Genomic DNA, 21,311 nt, shown 5'->3' with positions numbered 1-21,311 from the left:
GTGATTATCTCATAACTTTTACATACATTAGGTAAGCGGGTGCTTAAATTGCAAATCAAACAGGCGTATTTATTTGATATATGGATGAGTAATACTTAATAACTAGCTAGCTTCCAAACGTTATATAACTTATGGAGTAATTAATACATGAATAAATTGTCTTTTATTTACTAGCTATAGAACGACTCTTCAATGCATTCATACCGCTTAACGATTCCGTATCGTGTGATATTATTGAGAAATGAGATGTGTAGAACTTGATTATAGTTACAAGTATACGACTTAATTAAGGGTGTTAAGTATAGTTAACATCTAAGTAAGGCTGTTAAGTATAGTTACAAGTATACGACTTAATTATAGAACAATTTATACAAATTGATCGTTTATATATGGAATATTACTTTCTTAATCTTTCAATAACAACAAGTTGCATGGGATTGGGTGGTGGGGTTGGAATTGACTTACGCACACCTAATTAAATTATTTTTATTTTATTTGGACACTTAGCTACTATCTCCTATTATTATATATAAGCTTAGATATATGTGACGAAATAAGAACTATTTTTTATTTTCATTGAAACATGAACACGAGACCTCGTAATTTTTTGATACTGTAATGACCCAGTTACGTTGGTCATTTTTTAAAATCTTTATAAAATAATTGTTTTGCCCCTCTCAATAATGACCCTGAGTCATTTCCGATTGAGTTTTAAGAGTTGGCTTCGAGGGTTGAGTTAAGAGTTGTGAATAATATAAGTTTTGTGTTTGAAAGGCTTAATAACGGTTTTTGGAGTCTTTTGGAGTTTCAAGCCATTTCGACAATTCCATCCGTCCTAAAATGTGAAAATCGGTCAACGAAGGTTGTCGGTTTTACATTTGAAGGCTTTTTGAGGATTTGAGGTTCTTAGTTTAGTATTTGGATTGACTTTCATCAACGTTAGGAGTTTAAATGCTCGGTCCGAAATTCCAAAAATACCATTGTATTCATTGGATGATTTTAGAACTAGGTGAGGTGTTGGTTAAATTTTTAGAGATCCCGAACTTGATTTGATCTTTTAGGCATAAGCATTATGTTCATTTCTCGTGACTTTCACCTATGTTAGATAAAAGAAAACCTCAAATTCTTCTATCGACGATTTTATAAAATCTGAAACATCGAGTATAATTAATATACTTAAACAATTTGTGTGTACAGGATTTCAAACGAATCTCGAAGATCAATTCGATGATTTGTAAGTTGGCTGAATTTTCTGATTGCTAAAGTGAAGGCCCTCATTCTTGCGGGGCCCACCTTCAGCTGCTTACATGTTGCTAAACATTTTTGGAGTGTTGGATGATGAGCTTGAATATAATATGTTCTTATTCATATTTTTATTACAATTTGATACAACCACTTTGAGAAATAAATTTCACCATACTTATTACAAATCACAATCTATTCAAAGAATTTACTATAACTATTTATACGCGCTCCATAAGTTTTCATTAGAAACTTATTGTCGTACCTTGATTTTCTCAAGAACAAGTTATTATATATACCATAAATAATGATTTTCTCAAGAACAAGTTAAGCTTAAGATAATAGAGGAGGAATACTTTGTTCATTCCTAAAGAAATTTGTTGGATCAATTTTAGTCTTGATTTTCACCAATCTATCAAAATTGTTCTTGAAATATTTCACTCCCCAAATTCTTGCTTGTTCATAGCTTGTGTTTCCATTTATATTGTTCACTCCTAAATCAACATCTCTATAGTTGAAATAAGCTGCTCTAGGAGATTTCGATACATACTTACCCATGTATCGATAAGTTTTTCGACTCCATTCTATGCTTTTCTTAGAATTTTCCATCTTCACCCAAAAAGCCGCATACTCGATCATGAATTTATTTCCAGCTCTATGAGGAAAAGGAGTTTCAGATTCTGCTATCTCACTCAACTTTCCTCCATAAGGACTAAACTGTAATTCAGCGCCTGCATTTTCGCCCAATTTGTTATATAGTTTCCATATACCTTCAATACCCTTTATAGAAATTGGGTGTTGCACATAGTCTGATTTCAATTTGAAATACAAACGTTTTTTAGTTGTCGTATTCCAATTTAGTAACACATCAGGTGATGTGCCCTTAGGGTAACCGATATAGAAGAAGATAATTGATTCAATCCAACTCATCTCAACGCAATCTTCTTTCCTTAATTCTAGTTCAGGGAAGATGTTTTGCATTTCGCGGAGGAGTTCATCTACTCCTCCAACAAACAGGGTAAAGAATATGGCGTGGATACTCCTTTGTCCGCGCTTGAATGGAGAGGAAATATTGCTCCTCAGGAAGAGCCTGAGGAGGAGACTGTCATCAACTTTGTCCGCGATATGTTGCCATTTGTAGACTAGATGAGTTGCATTTTGTTCCAACATTCGTGTCACATTGAATACAGTTACTTTTTCTGGAATATCAACTAATTTTATTTTATATGAGATAATGAGACCAAAACTAGTCCCTCCACCTCCTCTAATAGCCCAAAAGTGATCCTCACCCATTGATTCTCGATCCTGGATACGTCCATTAGCATCAATTAATTTTGCATCAATGACGTTATCAGCAGCAATACCAAATTTCCTTGCCAACATACCATAGCCTCCACCACTAAAGTGTCCACCAACACCAACATTAGGGCAAACCCCAGCAGGAAAGGCTAATTTTTTACTTCTTTCCGCGATTCTATAGTAAAGTTCCCCTATGGTCGCGCCAGCTTGAACCCAAGCAGTCTTTTTTCGCGTATCAATGGATATTGATCTAAGGTTTCTAAGATCAATTATGAAAAAAGGGGTGTCCGAAGTGTATGAAAGTCCCTCATGGTCATGTCCACCGCTTCGAATTCTAATTTGTAGGTCATGCATCTTAGAGCAATGTATAGCTGCCTTGATTTGAGATTCTTTGGTAGGAGTGAAAATGATTGATGGTTTAAAGTTGGAGTTTATCCTTTGATTATCTGAAAAAAAGGAGTTAAAAAGGTCGGAATATGATGAATTTTTAGGAGTGTGTATGACTTGTGATATTGAGTTTGAGTTTTTCATTTTGTGAGTAAGGCATTGAAGAAAGTCATCAATATGAGTTCTATTGGGCCATGAATATGATGATGATGAAAACAAAATTGAGAGAAAAACAAAGATTGTTAACTTAGTCATAATTGTTGGACTAAATTGAAACTAACAGCTTGTATTTATAGTTTTAATTCACATGGAATATGCAGGGGTTTCCTCATGGCTAACGTGAATTATTTGTTTTTATTCTTATTTTTATTTTAGGGGTCATAATTAATACTCCTCAATTCCGTGAAATATTTTAACTAGGCACAGAATTTAAAAAAGAAATGAAGATTTTTAAATCTTGTAGTCTTGAATTTCTTGGCAATATTACTATTTTTTCTACAAAAAAGAAACAATTAATGCTATTTCATTTTGAAAATTTTACTTAAATAATAGATTTTGTTTGATTAATTACACTTTCTAACGTTATTTTTTTATTTATTATCATTGATAACATAATTTGACTTTGACAAAAAAATAAAGAAAATCTTTTAGAGTTAATTAATTAATATAAACTAAGTTTTTTTTATTTCTCCCTATAAATACAAGTTGTTAATTTCCATTTTCTCCATCATCAAAATTTTCAACAAATAAAACAATCAATTATGAACAATTACTTAACAATCTTTCTCTTTCTCTCAATTTGCCTAATTTCATCATCATGGGCTAAGAGAACTCATGATTCTTTTCTTGAATGTCTTTCTCACAAAATTATGAACTCAACTTTAATATCACAAGTCATCCACACTCCTAAAAACTCATCATATTCCACCCTTTATAACTCTTTTTCATATAACTCAAGGATAACCTCGAACTTCAAACCATCTATTATTTTAACTCCTACCAATGCATCGCAAATCCAGGTAGCTATATATTGCTCCAAGCTACATGACCTCCAAATTAGAATTTGAAGTGGTGGACATGACTATGAGGGACTTTCATACATTTCTGAGAACCCCTTTTTTGTAATTGATCTTTGAAACCTAAGATCAATATCCATTGATACCCAAAAAAAGACTGCTTGGATTCAAGCTGGCGCGACCCTAGGGGAAGTTTACTATAGAATGGCGGAAAAAAGTAAAAAATTAGCCTTCGTTGCTGGGGTTTGCCCAACTGTGGGTGTTGGTGGACACTTAAGTGGTGGAGGCTATAGCATGATGTCGCGAAAATTCGGTACTACTGCTGGTAACATCATTGATGCAAAATTAATTGATGCTAATGGACAAATCCATGATCGAGAGTCAATGGGTGAGGATCACTTTTGGGCTATTAGAGGAGGTGGAGGGACTAGTTTTGGTCTCATTATCTCATGGAAGGTGAAATTAGTTGATATTTCACAAAAGGTAACTGTATTCAATGTGACACGAACGTTGGAACAAAATGCAACTCAACTAGTCTACAAATGGCAACATATCGCGGACAAAGTTGATGACAATCTCCTCCTCAGGCTCTTCTTGTTGAACTAAATCGCAACTCAGCCATGGGAGAAAGGTTGTCCACGCCTTCTTCTTTACAATGTTCATTGGAGGAGTCGATGAACTCCTTCATGAAATGCAAGATAAGTTCCAGGAGCTAGGGTTAGTGAAGAAAGATTGCATTGAGATGAGTTGGATCGAATCTATACTCTTCTTTAACAGTCTCCCTAGGGGCACATCACTTGATGTGTTACTACATTGGAATAGCTCAACTTATAATGTAGGATTCTTTAAAGGGAAATCAGACTATGTCCAACACCCAATTTCTATAAAGGATATTGAAGGTATATGGAAACTACTTAGGCGAAAACACCGGGTGCTGAATTACAGTTTAGTCCTTATGGAGGAAAGTTGAGTGAGAAGAAATTAAAATAAATATTCTACAAAGAAAGAAACAAAAATAATTAAATACATATAAGTTTTAGGCTTAGGTTATGTGAGGCCTCTTACAGTTGTCCGCCACTTAAATACCTCAACTAAAGTTTGTACCTATTGAACACTTCTACCATTTCAAATTTCACCTATGTGACACATTGTTTGTAATCCAGACCCTTTAGGCGCGTGAAAGGTATTAAATTGGGCCTTTTTTTGGAAAATCTCTATTATTTCTTCTTCGTCTTCTTTGGCATTCCTTCCTCCATCACACCACCAGTTTGCCGTTAGCGCCACCGCTACACCCCTTTTTCTTCCTCATATTTTCTTTGAATTCTTAACTTCTTTTACCTCAATTTTTATTGTTATTTTTTTTGCCCGATTGTCATACATATTAGGATTGGTTGTCCCACCATTGAAACCATCATTTCACCATTATCACTATCATTTTCATCATGATTAATTTGTAAAGGGCTTTAAGTTTGGAGTTTGTCGCTTTGTTGTTAATTTAGTACTTTGGTGTTAAAATAATGTCCAGTTGTTTGAATTTATTGGAGGATTTTTCTATTTATTACTTACTTTGCTCAAATTTTTATAAATTTTTTTTTGTTTGTTCTGAATGTGTTGTTTTGACTTTAAATTGATGTAAATTGGCCTAATGTAAGGATGTTTCTTCATCCAAAAAAGTTAATCGATTATGAAACACAAAAAGAATCAAAATAACTCCATTTTTTTCGACAATGAAAATTGAAAAATTTTCAGCAAGAATTTTTTCCCCATCTTTCTCTACCTAAAAAATGAAGAAAAAAGTTATAATTTAAGATATAAAAAAGAAGGCTGATGGAAAGAAGATTTATCGAGTTGAAGATGGCACTGTACAAGGAGAGGGAGGATCAACATTAATGGGGTGCTATTGTAGATGGAAATGTATGTTTTGGACTTTTGGGCTTTAGTGGAAGGCTGAGGAAGTGGGGTAGTTTAAGTTTAAGTTTTTTTTTTACATTTTTTATACTTTAAAATAATTTTCTTTATTCTTTTTACTTTATAATATAATGGTTAAATAATTTTTTGGATTAAAAATAATACATGTCAAAATTTAATTAGTCGAATTGACGTGTCAGCGCGAGTGTATTTCACACATCCTCTACTTTTAGTTTATTCTCAAAAAAATGTTCAAATGGTTCAAATTCAGAATGGTAAAAGTGTTCAATATGTATAAAGTTTAGTTGAGGGTCTAAGTAAATTATGTGAACAACTTTAAGGAACCACAGATGAATTAAGCCTAAGTTTTATTATCAATAAATATGTTTACTAACTAATTACAAAGTGACCAATTAGAAAATGACATGTGTCCAATTTGTGCACCCATCACTTGCCTTCAAGAAAGTCTGCACACTCTCTAGGACATGTCAGCGTTTGTAGTGTATTTATTTAATTTTAAATTAGTTTAGGGGTAATAGGACTCTAGTTAAGTTTAGGTGACTCTGGAATTTCGGTCATAGTTTAGAGAATACCTGTACATTTTCCCTTATATAAATTATAGTTGCAATACAGTTTGAATTCAATATTATACATGGTTATAAATTTGATTATTGTTATTCCAACGAATATAATACATTTTTTACAATGTAAAATTAATTTAAATTGTACCAAAATATTTGAACTTCACACATAATACTTCTAATACATTTTAATATTTTATTTATATTCAACATGTGCATAGAAACATGTCTATATATGAGTAGTAGTAGTAGAGTAAAAGGATCATATTTTTAATTTGGACATGGAAGGGAATCAAGAAATGTAATTTTACCAATTCATTTAGAGTCATAATGAGAAAAAAGATTGATTTTCTATTGTAATTTCTTGTATGTAGAAATATAATTGTTGATATTAAAGTAGTTTTAATGTAGAAGTTCAACTTTTCATTTTCTTGATAACTCGAACCTACGATCTAAAGATTGATACCTTTTGGGATACTATTGATACCTTCTATCCTCTTTATATACTTACTTTTTTGTTAGTTCAATCAGGGCTACTTTTTTGTTAGTTCAATCAGGGCGATACTGTATATATAAGGTTAGAATTGTTTTTTTAATGTAAATAACATGAATGTTGATTAATGTAAGGTGGTTCATGCCACCCTTCAAACATATGTGGCCATTCATATGCTTGAAACAATCTCTTTTCCTCTTAGTGAAACAACAATAATGACAATATACCTTTTGTTGCAAACAAATAATTTATTCTGAGAAATTATGTAATATGTATAGTTTTAAATAAGACAAATTACATAACCAATAATCGATAATTTCAATACTCTTAAAGGTGAATGCCTTGTAAAGATTGAGTAATCTGATTAGCAACAAAGTCTTGATGATCATCAAGTTGACCTGGCGTCTCATCATCTTGATCAATATTATTATCATTATCATTTCGTTTCTGATTCTTAAACATCATGACAAATATAACACCCTTTTTGTCAACGTTGCATCGAGAATTAATTGTAGGCGTAACATAATACTCTCTCATATGCCACTCACTCTTTATGATTCTCTTATTCTTTTCACCGTAATAATAGAACCACCGTGAAATTTTAACGTACCCCAGAAGTCTCTTGTTAGGATCGAAAATCGAATCGATTTTGCCACTAAATTTCCAAACCCCACGTGAATCTTTATAAGCAGACGATCTAGCTCGTTCATTCTTCTGATTAGTGATCAAATAACGCACGTTCTTATTTTTTGGCTCTTCTGTTGATTGAAAAATTTGCGATGGAGTAAACATTCTGATTCCATAAATATCATCAACTTTCATAATAGTATGCTTATGAGGAAAAGGCTTATTGTCAATTACGTAATCCATCATATTCTTGTCTGTTGACTTCCAATACTCATTAATTTTGTCCATTGTTACAAAATTGAAATTTAATTACAACAATAAGAAGATTAGGGTTTTTTCATTGGTATATATAATGGGTTAGGGTTAATAAGTGCAAGTCCGATTTAGTATTGGATTTTTAACTTTTATAATAATGCAACTTTAATTTAAAGGGAAAAAATATTAAAATTCGGTGGGACTTTGAAAGACGTGTTAGATTTAAGTTAGGATTCTATAAAATATATTTGATTCTTGATAGAATTCTTGGAGACTATATTCTTTCGAAGAGTTATCTAGAATATTCTGTCAAATTCATGAATTTTTCTTAAAGATAAAATTCAAATCATCTCGGTTTGAGAAATACGGTACTAACGATCTCGAATCATTGATAAACTTTATGATTAAATTCATGAATATATTCATCCAAATAAATATTATAAATTAATATAATTCAGTTAATTATTTAAATTTAATAAATATGGATTTAATTAAAACCTGAATTAATTGATTTGGAATACACTAGATTAGCCTAGTTGGTAAGCCCAATTTAATTTCATCCCAAAGGTCCAATTTGGCTCATGTGACTAGGGGTGTTCAAACCGAACAAAAAATCGAATCAAACCGCAAAAAATTCGACTAGTGGTTTGGTTTGAAGTGGAAAATGTTTTTGATTATATTTGAGTTGGGTTGATTTTAACTAAAAGAAAAACAACCGAGACCAAACCAACCCAACATTATATATGTAATTTTAAAATTTTATTTTATACATAAAAATATTTAATTTCTTATACTATTCATAGTTTTTATCTTTTAATATATTATTTCAAGTTTAAAACTTAGAATTCGGAATGGTCCAATAAAGATTATAGTTCATAGATATTGATAATTATAATAAAACTTAAATTAAAATCAAAGTAATACTAATGCAAAAAGAAAATCAACTCAACGCTAAGAATGACAATAATATTAAATGTTTATTCTTTAGTTTTACATTGGTTTAGACAATTATAATACATAATCTAATTTTACTTTTTCTTAAATATTTAGTAATGTAACTAATACTTAGTAAACTTATTTTAGCATGATTTAGTACTTTTAAACTATAATTATTTTCACTATGACTTTATAATATCTAGTTTATATGATGATTTCATTATTATTTTTTATTGAATATTTTTGTGTCATCAATACTCATCTCATATTTTTGTGTGTTTTTAAGAAACACCTTAGATAATTGTATTTTAATTTTGACTAAATAAATATTTGCAGCACAAGTTCATTATATGTTTGTTGGGAAAATGCACAAGTACTCCCTCAATCTATGCCCGAAATCTCAGAAACACACTTATACTATACTAATGTCCTATTACCCCCTGAACTTATTTTATAAGTAATTTTCTACCCCTTTTTAGCTTACGTGGCACTAGTTTGAAAAAAAAAAGTCAACCATCGTTGGGCCCACAAGATAGTGCCACGTAGGCTAAAAAAGGGTAAAAAAATTATTAATAAAATAAGTTCAGGGGGGTAATAGGACCTTAGTATAGTATAAGTGTGTCTCTGAGATTTCGGGCATAGGTTGAGGGGGTACTTGGGCATTATCCCTATGTTTGTTTGCAAACTTTACCGAAAAATTCAAAAATCTGGAAAAATTCAAAGTTTATTAGTTTGGTTTGAATTATAAACTTAAAATACGACACAATGATTTGGTTTGATATTTGAAAAATCTGAACCAATCCGAGGTTGACAACCTTGAAAAAATCCTAATTTTATTAATTTGTTTTGATTTATAAATTTAAAGTTTTTACATGAATGGTTTATTTTAATTTTTGAAAAACTCAAACCTGTCCAATCATATATATATCCCTACATGTGACAAATGCCGTGGAATGCTAGTCAAACAAAAAGTTAATAAAATCATAGCATGTGATTTTATCCATACAAAACTAAATTCAATAACTTTGTTTTATAATATTACATATGAATAACTTTTTGAGATATTTACTCGTCACGATGCGAAGACAACTTAAGTTCAATATATTATAAATTATGCAGGACCACAATTACAAGTCTATCAATATTATTATACCTTCTCATTTTATGCCCGTGTAGATATATGTACAATATATTATATATGTAGAAATTTATCATATGATATCTTCGTATTAACATCTTTATCCATATTTATCATCTAAAGGTCAAGGTGGATTTGGTAAATGATATTTTTGGGTAAAAAAGTTTATCACAAAACCCCTTCAATTTTCATAAATTTAGAAAAAAATACAATGTCTTATTAAGGTATAGTTTGACATTATATTTAAAAATCAAGTCGTACAAACGTGTACGTTAATGACCAGAATATTTGTTTAATCTTTATGTTTCAATAATGCAAACGAAATGTTAAGTTTGTACACAAATTTATTTTAATTTAGAGAGTCATAATACATTGCTGATTATATCCATTATAATAGATAATCTTATCTATTCGACTATACAATTATATTAAAGTATTAGGCTATTATAATCAAATCTAGAAGATATGTAAAATTCAAAATAGGAGAATTTTTTTTTTCTCTAATTAGTTTTATAATGATAATATAATTAATTAGACGCATCTTATGACCCTAAGATAAAAAATTAAAACAAATCTTCTATAATGAATAAACATCACAATTGACTAATCCTTTGGTGCTTGGATTTCAAACTAATTGAACTTCTTTAATTCCCACCTAGCTAAAACTATAAGTAGAAGTTGTTAGTTTCTATTTTCTCCATTATCAAACTTTGCAACAACAAATAATCAAATGATGACTAGTTTCAACAAGTTAACAATCTTTTTCTTTCTCTCAATTTGCCTAATTTCATCATCATGGGCTAACAAAACTCATGATGACTTTCTTGAATGCCTTTCTCACAAAATTATGAACTCAACCTTAATATCACAAGTAATCCACACTCCTAAAAACTCATCATATTCAACCATTTATAACTCCTATTCAGATAACGTAAGGATAACCTCCGACTTCAAACCATCAATTATTTTCACTCCTACCAAAGAATCTCAAATCCAGGCAGCTATACATTGCTCCAAGATACATGACCTACAAATTAGGATTCGAAGCGGTGGACATGACTATGAGGGACTTTCATACACTTCGGACACCCCTTTTTTCATAATTGATCTTAGAAACCTAAGATCAATATCCGTTGATACCCAAAAAAAGACTGCTTGGATTCAAGCTGGCGCGACTCTAGGGGAAGTTTACTATAGAATCGCGGAAAAAAGTAAAAAATTGGCTGTAGTTGCTGGGGTTTGCCCAACTGTTGGTGTTGGTGGACACTTTAGTGGTGGAGGCTATGGCATGATGTCACGAAAATTCGGTACTGCTGCTGATAACATCATTGATGCAAAATTAATTGATGCTAATGGACGAATTCAAGATCGAGAGTCAATGGGTGAGGATCACTTTTGGGCTATTAGAGGAGGTGGAGGGACTAGTTTTGGTCTCATTATCTCATGGAAGGTGAAATTAGTTGATATTCCACAAAAGGTAACTGTATTCAATGTGACACGAACGTTGGAACAAAATGCAACTCAACTAGTCTACAAATGGCAACATATCGCGGACAAAGTTGATGACAATCTCCTCCTCAGGATCTTCCTGAGGAGCAATATTGAATCTCCATTCAGGCGTGGACAAAGGACTGTCCACGCCTTTTTCACTACAATGTTTGTTGGAGGAGTAGATGAACTCCTCCGCGAAATGCAAAATAGCTTCCCAGAACTAGGGTTAGTGAAAGACGATTGCATTGAGATGAGTTGGATCGAATCTATACTCTTCTTTGCGGGTTTCCCTAGGGGAACATCACTTGATGTGTTACTAGATTGGAATACCACAACTAATCAAGAGTACTTTTTCAAAGGTAAATCAGACTATGTCCAACACCCCATTTCTATAAAGGGTCTTGAAGGTATATGGAAACTATACAACCAATTAGGCGAAAATTCGGGTGTTGAATTACAATTTAGTCCCTATGGAGGAAAGCTTAGTGAGATATCAGAATCTGAAACTCCTTTCCCTCACAGAGCTGGAAATATATTCATGATCGAGTATGCAGTATTTTGGTTGAAAATGGAAAATTCTAAAAGAAACATAGCTTGGAGTCGAAAACTTTATCGATACATGGCTAAGTATGTATCAAAATCTCCTAGAGCAGCTTATTTCAACTATAGAGATCTTGATTTAGGAGTGAACAATATTAGTGGAAACACAAGCTATGCACAAGCAAGAATTTGGGGAGTAAAATATTTCAAGAACAACTTTGATAGATTGGTCAAAATCAAGACTAAAATTGATCCAACAAATATCTTTAGAAATGAACAAAGTATTCCACCTCTATTATCTTAAGCTTAGTAGTAATTAATTTATGTACTACGATCATTCCAAAGACTATGTAAGAATATTGTGTACGAATGATTAATGAAACAACTTTTTTTTTTGTTTCTAAAAGTGCTCTTTTTAACAATAGAATAAGATGACCATTGATAAGTCATTTAATCAAACAAGTAGCTTTGATACAAATCATGTAGAGTGACATATCTTTAAATGATTTTAATGATAACACACTAAATTTAGTGACTTGCTAAATAATTTGGTTACTTATAAATATGTACAAGTAACAAAAGTTATTTTATAATGGTTATATGTGTATCGTATGAACATGTATTGCTACTCAATAAATAATGTATAATCGTGTATATATAATGTAAAATTATAATTATTTTCCATCCGATAGCGTCTAAGAAAATTATTAGCTTCTTTATCCATATTTATCATTTAAAGGTCAAAGTCGATCTGGTCAATGATATTTTTGGGACACAACACATATAGGAAGTTTGATACAAAACCCCATCAATTTTCATAAATTTAAGAAATTACAATTTATTTATTTTTTTCAATTGGTTTTCAAAGTCCGCATTGAAGCCCTGATTAAATTTGGATTACACATTGTCATGACCCATTCAGGGGTGGGGCTTCCAACAGAATTTTCTTCAAATTCAGGGCTCAAACCTGAGACCTCCAAATAAGAGTGGCAAAATCTCATTACTGCACCACAACCCATGTTGGTAATATTTACCTTAATGACCAAAGTATTTGTTTAATCTTTATGTTCCAATAATGCAGAGGAAATGTCGAAGTTTTCTACACAAATTTCTTTATTTAGAGCGACATATATATTATATATAATAATATATTGATAGTCAAATATAGAAGATAGGATATGTAAGATTTCAAAATTAGAAAAATATGTTCTCTAATTTGTTTTATCAATCGTTATCAATGATATGAATAATTTTACCAATAATGCTAAGTATGAACATAATATAAAAATAAAAACTTGTAATATTCCACGTTAGGCATGAGGAAGCGTGTGCATCTTCTATATATTATTATTATTATTATAATAAGCATAACAACTATTGACTAATCTTTGGAATGTATATATACACTTTTCAATTACTAAAAAAGAAATGCACGCAGAGTTCAATTTTGATTTTTGAAACTACGGATTAAGAAATGTTTTACGAATAATGTAGGTATAAACAATAATATTACTCAATTTGTTATAAGTTATATGTGTCGGGTTTTTTTTTTCGAAGTACCAAAAGTAATGGTATATTTTTATATTTAATAATATTTGATTTTAAAATATATATGTTATTCTTAATGAATGATTTATAATCATGCAAACATCAGTGGTTTATTTTTAAACACTAAATTTCAAAAAAAAAAATATCTTAAAACTTTTCACATAAAATTAAATTTATAGTTTGATACCATGTGCCACTCTTTTTTCTCTCTAGATTGTTTCCATTTTCTCCATCATCAAAATTTGTAACAACATATAATCAATTATGACTACTATCAACAAGTTCACAATCTTTCTCTTTCTCTCAATTTCGTTTTCATCATCATATTCATGGGCCTACAAAGCTCATGATGACTTTCTTGAATGCCTTTCTCATAAAATTATGAACTCAAACTCAATATCACAAGTTATCTACGCTCCTAAAAACTCATCATATTCCACCCTTTAAACTCTTTTTCAAGTAATCTAAGGATAACCTCCGATTTCAAACCATCAATCATTTTCACTCCTAATGATGAATCTCAAATCCAGGCAGCTATACATTGCTCCAAGATACATGACGTACAAATTAAAATTCGAGGCGGTGGACATGATTATGAGGGACTTTCATAATTGATCAAAATCTCGTAGAGCAGCTTATTTGAACTATAGAGATCTTGATTTGGGAGTGAACAATAAAGGAAATTACACAAGTTATGCAGAAGCAAGAATTTGGGGAGTGAAATATTTCAAGAACAACTTTGATAGATTGGTCAAAATCAAGACTAAAATTGATCCAACAAATTTCTTTAGGAATGAACAAAGTATTCCTCCTCTATTATCTTAAAGCTTAGTAGTAATTAATAAATGTACTCTACAATAAATTGATACACGAAGTTGTGTATCTATTTTTTCTTTCTTTTGTGTTGATAATCCACAATAGTACTCATTGAAAGTCACTTTGGGTTAAGGTCAATGCGGACGTAATTTTAAAACTATTTATAATACGTTAAAAAGCATTTTTTTTATAAAAAAAAAAATATGTTTTGGATTAATTAAATTATCATCTTCAATAAGATGATAATCAATTTTAATGTTTGATAGCATATTTTGATTTCAAATATTTACAAGTAACAAACATTATTTTAGAGGAAATACATTAAAAAAAATGAAATAACTTACTTTAGCATTTTAACTTTACGGGTAATTATTTATCCACCTAATCGTGTTTCGAGTGAATTTAATATTCCCTCCAAAGTCTAGAACAAGACTTGTAAAGGTAGGTGTAGACACGTAAATTGTAGAGGTGGTTTAATCACTAATGATACGCTTAAACTTTCTAGTAATTAAGTAAAAAATATTAAAATATATGACCCGTTTCAAAGGTTGATTTCAATTAAGAATGTGGTTACACATCTTTCTTTGAAACACTTAATAGAAATTCAAGGATGCGGTGACGCACCTTGACCAAATTGTTTTAATAATCACTTTTTGTTACTTCAAATCAAGAGGTGTAAATTGAGATTATTAGGTGTGATGAACTTGAGAGGGGAAGACAGTTATGTCTCCAAAAATATCAAGATTGAAAATGCAGTTATGCATCCGATTTAAGACTAATAAAAATTCAACAATTAAAAACAAGCGAACCATGGCATATAGACACAAATTATTCAAAAATATATCAAGATAAGTATAAATCAATAAAAGCGACCGTGCTAAAATCACGGGACTCGGGGATGCCTAATACCTTTTCCTCGGTTAAGAAAATTTCTTACCTGAATTTCTGGTGTGCAGATTATAAAAAGATTCATTTCCTTTTTTACTAGGGAGTAAACAAAAAGATAAATTGGAAAACCATAACTTAATTCCAAGTGACGACTCTGAAAAAATTAAAATAATTCCTAAATCAATACAGTCACTTTAATTGAAATGGTGGTGAGAATATTGAAAACGTTAGCAGGTAATTAGATCTGCCACAAACACCATATCGAAATGAATACGGATGGTTTTACGCAATGCCCATCATCAACTTCACAATAATCACCACAAACACCATCATGAACAATTTTATTTCCTCATGAACTGAATACCCGCCTCGGAGTATTAAAGTATATTTAATCAAACTAAGCCATTATATAAAGTCATTCATCAAAATAATATGTTTTTCTAAAATTTTACAAAATTAGTATAAACGTATTCCACAGTAACGTTTTAGGATATATTTTATTTTTTAAAAGTTAATAGCGTCAAATTGATATACGTTACTCACAGTAACGTTTTACTCCTAAAACGTTACTCATAGTAACGTTTTAGGAGTAAAACGTTACTGAAAATAATGTTTTAAAAGTAAAAAACGTTACTTACAGTAACGTATATCAACCTAATGCAGTTAGTTTTTAAAAAATAAACACCCTAAAACGTTACCGTGAAATACGTTTATACTAATTTTGTAAAATTTTAGAAAAATGTATTACTTTGGTAAATTATTTTATATAATGACTTAGTTTGATTAAAAATTCGTACTTCCACTCTCTTTAACCACGCAATAGACACCTCCAGCCAGCTTTCTGTACTTTCCAAGAAAATCATAATGTTTTTGTTTTCAATTTTTATTTTCGAGGAAAAATCGAAGAGGTGGGTGGGGAAGGAGGAAGAGGAAGGAGAAATGGTTGTTTTTATGGTGGCAAGTGGTTTTGTGAACGAGATGAAGGGTGGAGCGAGCGAAATGGAAAATAAATAAAATTGGAATTTGGTCAACTTTTAATTACTTTTTCTCCTTTTTCACGCGAGTTTAGGAGAGTGACAACACTTTTCTCGTCAAATCATCAATTAAGGAGATATTAAATTCACTTGAAATAAATTAAGTGGGGTAAATAATTACACATAAAATTAAAGTGCTAAAGTAAGTTTTGCGGATAATTTCAGGAGTTCTTTTTATATATTTTCTCATTATTTTATAATGGTTGTATATGCATGTAATGTATCAAACATGTATATAGTGTATTGCTATTGGATACGTAGGGTATAATTGTCTATAGATCAAGTAAAATTATGTATTAGAGATGTATATACATCTATATACATTGTTGATACAATAAAGTATACATTGCAATTTTTTTTGTTTGATATGATCTCAACCAACTCAAATCTCCTCTAGATAATTTCAAATTTTAAATGTAAGCTACTCTCTATGTTTTAAGTCTTTTAATATATTATTCATCCAAAACGACTCATATTTACGGCACAATAAATTTGAAAATTAATGTAGGAGTATGGAAGAATATAAGGGAAAGAAGAAGGAGAAGGAGGGAAATATGGCCGAATGACTATTTTTAATAAGAAATGATAATTAGGCTATATTAGGTAAATAAAATGATCCAATAGACAATTTTTTTTTAATTTTCCAAAATAATTTCATATACTTAAATAAGCTTTCGAGATATTTACTATGAAAATTGACAATTACTTCAAAATTATTATCTTTTTATCATAATACAATAAATTTATCATAATATTTTTCCATCCGATAGCGTCTAAGAAAATTTTTAGCCTCTTTAATCCCTATTTATCATCTAAAAGTCAAAGTAGATTTGGTCAATGATAATTTTGGGACTACATATAGGAAGTTTGACGAGAAACCCCACAATTTTTCATAAATTACAATTGTTTGACCTTTAAAAAATAGAGTTGGACAAACGTTTACGGTTTTTTTATTTGTTCCAATCTATTTGAGCTTTGATTAAATTTGAATCGCGCACCATAGGATTCATCTGAGGATGGCGCTCTTAACATGATTTTCTCCATATTCAATATTCAAACTTGAAACCTCTGATTAAAAATAAAATAATCTCAATACTGCACCACAACTCATGTTAATAACGTTTTTGTTGATAACCAGAGTATTTGTTTAATATTTATGTTCCAATAATGTAGAGGAAATGTCAAGCTTTTGTACACAAATTTCTTTATTAAGAGCGACATATATAATATATTGATAATCAAATCAAAGTAGGTTATTATAATCAAATCTAGAAAGTATGTAAGATTTCAAAATAGGAGAAAAAGATTTTATCTAGTTAGTTTTATCAATCGTTATCAATGATATGAATAATTATACTATTAAAGGTATGTACGAGCATAATATAAAAATAAAAACTTATAATTTTCCACATTAGCCATGAGGAAACGTGTGCATCTAATTTTATACTAATGAACAAGACAATTGACTAATCTTTGGAATATATATATATATATATATATATATATATATATATATATATATATATATATATATATATTTCTTGCACGAAAAAAATAATTATTGCATGTAGAGTTCAATTTTGCTTTTTAAACCTAATAAAAGAAAATTCTACCACGGATTAGGAAATGTTTTACGATTAAAGTTACGTAAAGACATAATTTAAAAATAAATTTTCACTTTTATTTATCAGATTTAACCTATTAAGAAAAGACAACTAGTAGTTTTTTTCTCAAGATCTAACACTATAAACTAATTTACATAGGTTTCGAAATAAAGTACACATATAAATCATTATTTTTTAAGAATCATGGAAAAGTCGAACTAAAAAGAAATATTATTCTATACCACGTGGTCTTAGGGTTTGAAACTAAACTTTTTTGACTTTTCCTCAGCTAAATCTATAAATAGGAGTTGTTAGTTTCCACTTTCCCAACATCAAAAATTGCAACAACAAACAATCAATTATGATTACTTTCAACAACTTAACAATCTTTTTCTTTCTCTCAATTTGCCTAATTTCATCATCATGGGCTAACAAAACTCATGATGACTTTCTTAAATGCCTTTCTCACAAAATTATGAACTCAAACTCAAAATCACAAGTTATCTACACTCCTAAAAACTCATCATATTCCACCCTTTATGACTCTTTTTCAAGTAATCTAAGGATAACTTCCGATTTCAAACCATCAATTATTTTCACTCCTAATGATGAATCTCAAATCCAGGAAGCTATACATTGCTCCAAGAAACATGGCTTGCAAATTAGAATTCGAGGCGGTGGACATGACTATGAGGGACTTTCATACATTTCTGAAACCCCGTTTGTCATAATTGATCTTAGAAACCTAAGAGCAATATCCATTGATACGGAAGACAAGACTGCTTGGATTCAAGCTGGCGCGAGACTAGGGGAAGTTTACTATAGAATCGCGGAAAAAAGTAAAAAATTAGCCTTTGTTGCTGGGGTTTGCCCTACTGTTGGTGTTGGTGGACACTTTAGTGGTGGAGGGTATGGTATGATGTCACGAAAATTCGGTACTGCTGCTGATAACATCATTGATGCAAAGTTAATTGATGCTAATGGACGTATCCATGATCGAGAATCAATGGGTGAGGATCACTTTTGGGCTATTAGAGGAGGTGGAGGGACTAGTTTTGGTCTCATTATCTCATGGAAGGTGAAATTACTTGATATTCCACAAAAGGTAACCGTATTCAATGTGACACGAACGTTGGAACAAAATGCAACTCAGCTAGTCTACAAATGGCAACACATCGCGGACAAAGTTGATGACAATCTCCTCCTTAGGATCTTCCTGAGGAGTAGTGAGTCTCCAATCAGGCGTGGACAGAGGACTGTCCACGCCTTTTTCACTACAATGTTTGTTGGAGGAGTAGATGAACTCCTCCACGAAATGAAAGATAAGTTCCCGGAGCTAGGGTTAGTGAAGGAAGATTGCATTGAGATGAGTTGGATTGAATCTATACTCTTCTTTGTGGGTTTCCCTAGAGGCACATCAATTGATGTGTTACTAGATTGGGATAACTCAACTTATCAATCAGGATTCTTCAAAGGGAAATCAGACTATGTCCAACGTCCAATTCCTATAAATGGTCTTGAAGGTATATGGAAACTATTCAACCAAGTAGGCGAAAACTCGGCTGAATTACAATTAAGTCCCTATGGAGGAAAGTTGAGTGAGATATCGGAATCTGAAACACCTTTCCCTCATAGAGATGGAAACATATTCATGATCCATTATGGGGTGAATTGGGGTGAAATGGAAAGTTCTAATAAGCATATATCTTGGATTCGAAACCTTTATGGATACATGGCTAGGTATGTGTCAAGATCTCCTAGAGCTGCTTATTTGAACTATAGAGATCTTGATTTAGGAGTGAACAACAAAGGAAACACAAGCTATGAACAAGCAAGAGTTTGGGGAGTGAAATATTTCAACAACAACTTTGATAGATTGGTCAAAATCAAGACTAAAGTTGATCCAACAAATTTCTTTAGGAATGAACAAAGTGTTCCTCCTCTATATATATAATTTATGCACTCTACAAATAAGGCTTATCACATATAGTAGTTCTTTTATGTATATATATATAGTAATATAGTACTGAAAAATAAATGTAGCCAGGAAGCCTTCCAAAGATATTTTATAAGATGTATTATTGTTTGATTTGTAATAAATTTTCTATGTATTAAATGTTATATCTTGATGTTAGAATTCGTGGGCTTGTTAAATCATATGTTTACCATTGAATATCGAACAATAAATCATAATTCTAATAGTTACTTTTTACTTGGCATCTTTTTCTGTTTGAGACTAAAGAAAGATAAACTTGATTTAATTTACATAACAATTATTAATAAATCAAATTTGATAAAAAAAAAACAAAACTATCTACGTATTTAATCTTCTTTTCAACGTAACTGGCATCGGATAAATGCGTTAATTGCTTAGGATCATGTTTATTTGGATGCACAATTGTAATCATATAATTATATTAAATTTTAAAAATAAAAATTAATTACTTAAAATTTATACTAAACAAATAAAAAACTTTATAAATAATTTTAAATTAAATATTTAAGATATATATTCTTTTTTAAAAATATATTAATTAATAATCATATATTCTTAACTAATATGATGAAAAAATAATTGGTTTATATTTTTTTCAAATTAATATATGTTAATTAAATTGAAGATAAAAACTAAAAATATAAAGTTTCTAATGCATGTTTGATTAACAAAAATTAATATATAAATAAAATGTCAAAATTATTAAAATGTTTGACAAAAATATAGTCTATCAAGTCTAATTAATGTGAACTCAATATTATTAAAACAAATGAAACTGAAAAGATAACGTAATTTATAATTTTAAAACAAAAAAATTAACTTAATACCCTTCTCACAAATTTCAACATAACATACATAAATATGATTTATTTATTTTAAAAAAAAACATAAGTCTATAATTTTACTTAATAATAAATTATATTTTAATTAGAAAATAAGTATGACATAAAGAAATAAATAATACGAAAAAATTAATGATTTTACATAAAGTACGGTGAGACTGAGAAGAAAATAAAATATAATAATATAAATAAAAATAAAACTTTTAGAATAAAAAAAATTAAAATAGTAGAAATACAAATAATTAAAATATATATAAAAAAGAAGAAATAAAAAAGTAATCAACCGTTAATTACACCATTCCCAATTACAAGGGTGGCTTTCCCAGACCATTAAGAGTGATTTTCTCTTATTTCAAAAATAAATTTAATAGAAGAACGCTAGAACAAATATAATATAAAACTACAAATTATTAACTACTACGACATCAAATTCGTCACTAAATTATTTAGAAATGAGCAAAGCATTCCTTTCTATTATCTTAAGCTTAAATAGCTGGTAATTTATATATGCACTCTGCAAACCAAAGCCATCACCGTTTGGTGTTGTTTTGTTGTTCTCACCATTATTTCACTCTTTATACCTTTATTATTATTATACCTTCCTGAGCCATTTATCTTGTCCTATTTTACCATCCCATATCTAACAATTCATTACTAGAAAAACTTCCTC

At 30.2% G+C, this 21,311-nt stretch overlaps 4 protein-coding genes and 1 pseudogene across 4 annotated transcripts; 3 read left to right on the top strand and 2 right to left on the bottom strand.

Annotated features, from left to right (window-relative positions):
- Positions 1-248: 248 nt before the first annotated feature.
- On the bottom strand, positions 249-3,548 carry LOC104646055 (tetrahydroberberine oxidase-like). The gene has a single exon (XM_010319048.3). The coding sequence runs from the start codon at positions 3,181-3,183 to the stop codon at positions 1,576-1,578; it is 1,608 nt and encodes a 535-aa protein (XP_010317350.2). The 5' UTR covers positions 3,184-3,548; the 3' UTR covers positions 249-1,575.
- A 382-nt stretch (positions 3,549-3,930) lies between these two features.
- LOC138342168 (berberine bridge enzyme-like 8) lies at positions 3,931-7,187 on the top strand (annotated as a pseudogene).
- Positions 7,188-7,253: 66 nt separating this feature from the next.
- On the bottom strand, positions 7,254-7,841 carry LOC101263670 (uncharacterized). The gene has a single exon (XM_010319049.1). The coding sequence runs from the start codon at positions 7,839-7,841 to the stop codon at positions 7,254-7,256; it is 588 nt and encodes a 195-aa protein (XP_010317351.1).
- Positions 7,842-10,557: 2,716 nt separating this feature from the next.
- Positions 10,558-12,319, top strand: LOC101255262 (berberine bridge enzyme-like 28). Its single transcript, XM_010318645.4, has one exon. It carries the CDS (start codon positions 10,613-10,615, stop codon positions 12,215-12,217), a length of 1,605 nt encoding a protein of 534 aa, XP_010316947.1. The 5' UTR covers positions 10,558-10,612; the 3' UTR covers positions 12,218-12,319.
- Positions 12,320-18,126: 5,807 nt separating this feature from the next.
- LOC101263972 (tetrahydroberberine oxidase-like) lies at positions 18,127-19,940 on the top strand. The gene has a single exon (XM_004233834.5). It carries the CDS (start codon positions 18,165-18,167, stop codon positions 19,755-19,757), a length of 1,593 nt encoding a protein of 530 aa, XP_004233882.2. The 5' UTR covers positions 18,127-18,164; the 3' UTR covers positions 19,758-19,940.
- Positions 19,941-21,311: the final 1,371 nt, after the last annotated feature.

Source organism: Solanum lycopersicum, chromosome 2 (assembly GCF_036512215.1).
Source record: "Solanum lycopersicum chromosome 2, SLM_r2.1".
NCBI lineage: Eukaryota > Viridiplantae > Streptophyta > Magnoliopsida > Solanales > Solanaceae > Solanum > Solanum lycopersicum.
The sequence above is the reverse complement of the archived record's forward strand: the minus strand, read 5'-3'. Positions and strand labels throughout refer to the sequence as shown.

Excerpts from the sequence above, each read along its gene's own strand:
- LOC101263972 (XM_004233834.5), top strand. The coding sequence starts at position 18,165 with ATGATTACTTTCAACAACTTAACAATCTTTTTCTTTCTCTCAATTTGC.
- LOC101263670 (XM_010319049.1), bottom strand. The coding sequence starts at position 7,841 with ATGGACAAAATTAATGAGTATTGGAAGTCAACAGACAAGAATATGATG.
- LOC101255262 (XM_010318645.4), top strand. The coding sequence starts at position 10,613 with ATGATGACTAGTTTCAACAAGTTAACAATCTTTTTCTTTCTCTCAATT.
- LOC104646055 (XM_010319048.3), bottom strand. The coding sequence starts at position 3,183 with ATGACTAAGTTAACAATCTTTGTTTTTCTCTCAATTTTGTTTTCATCA.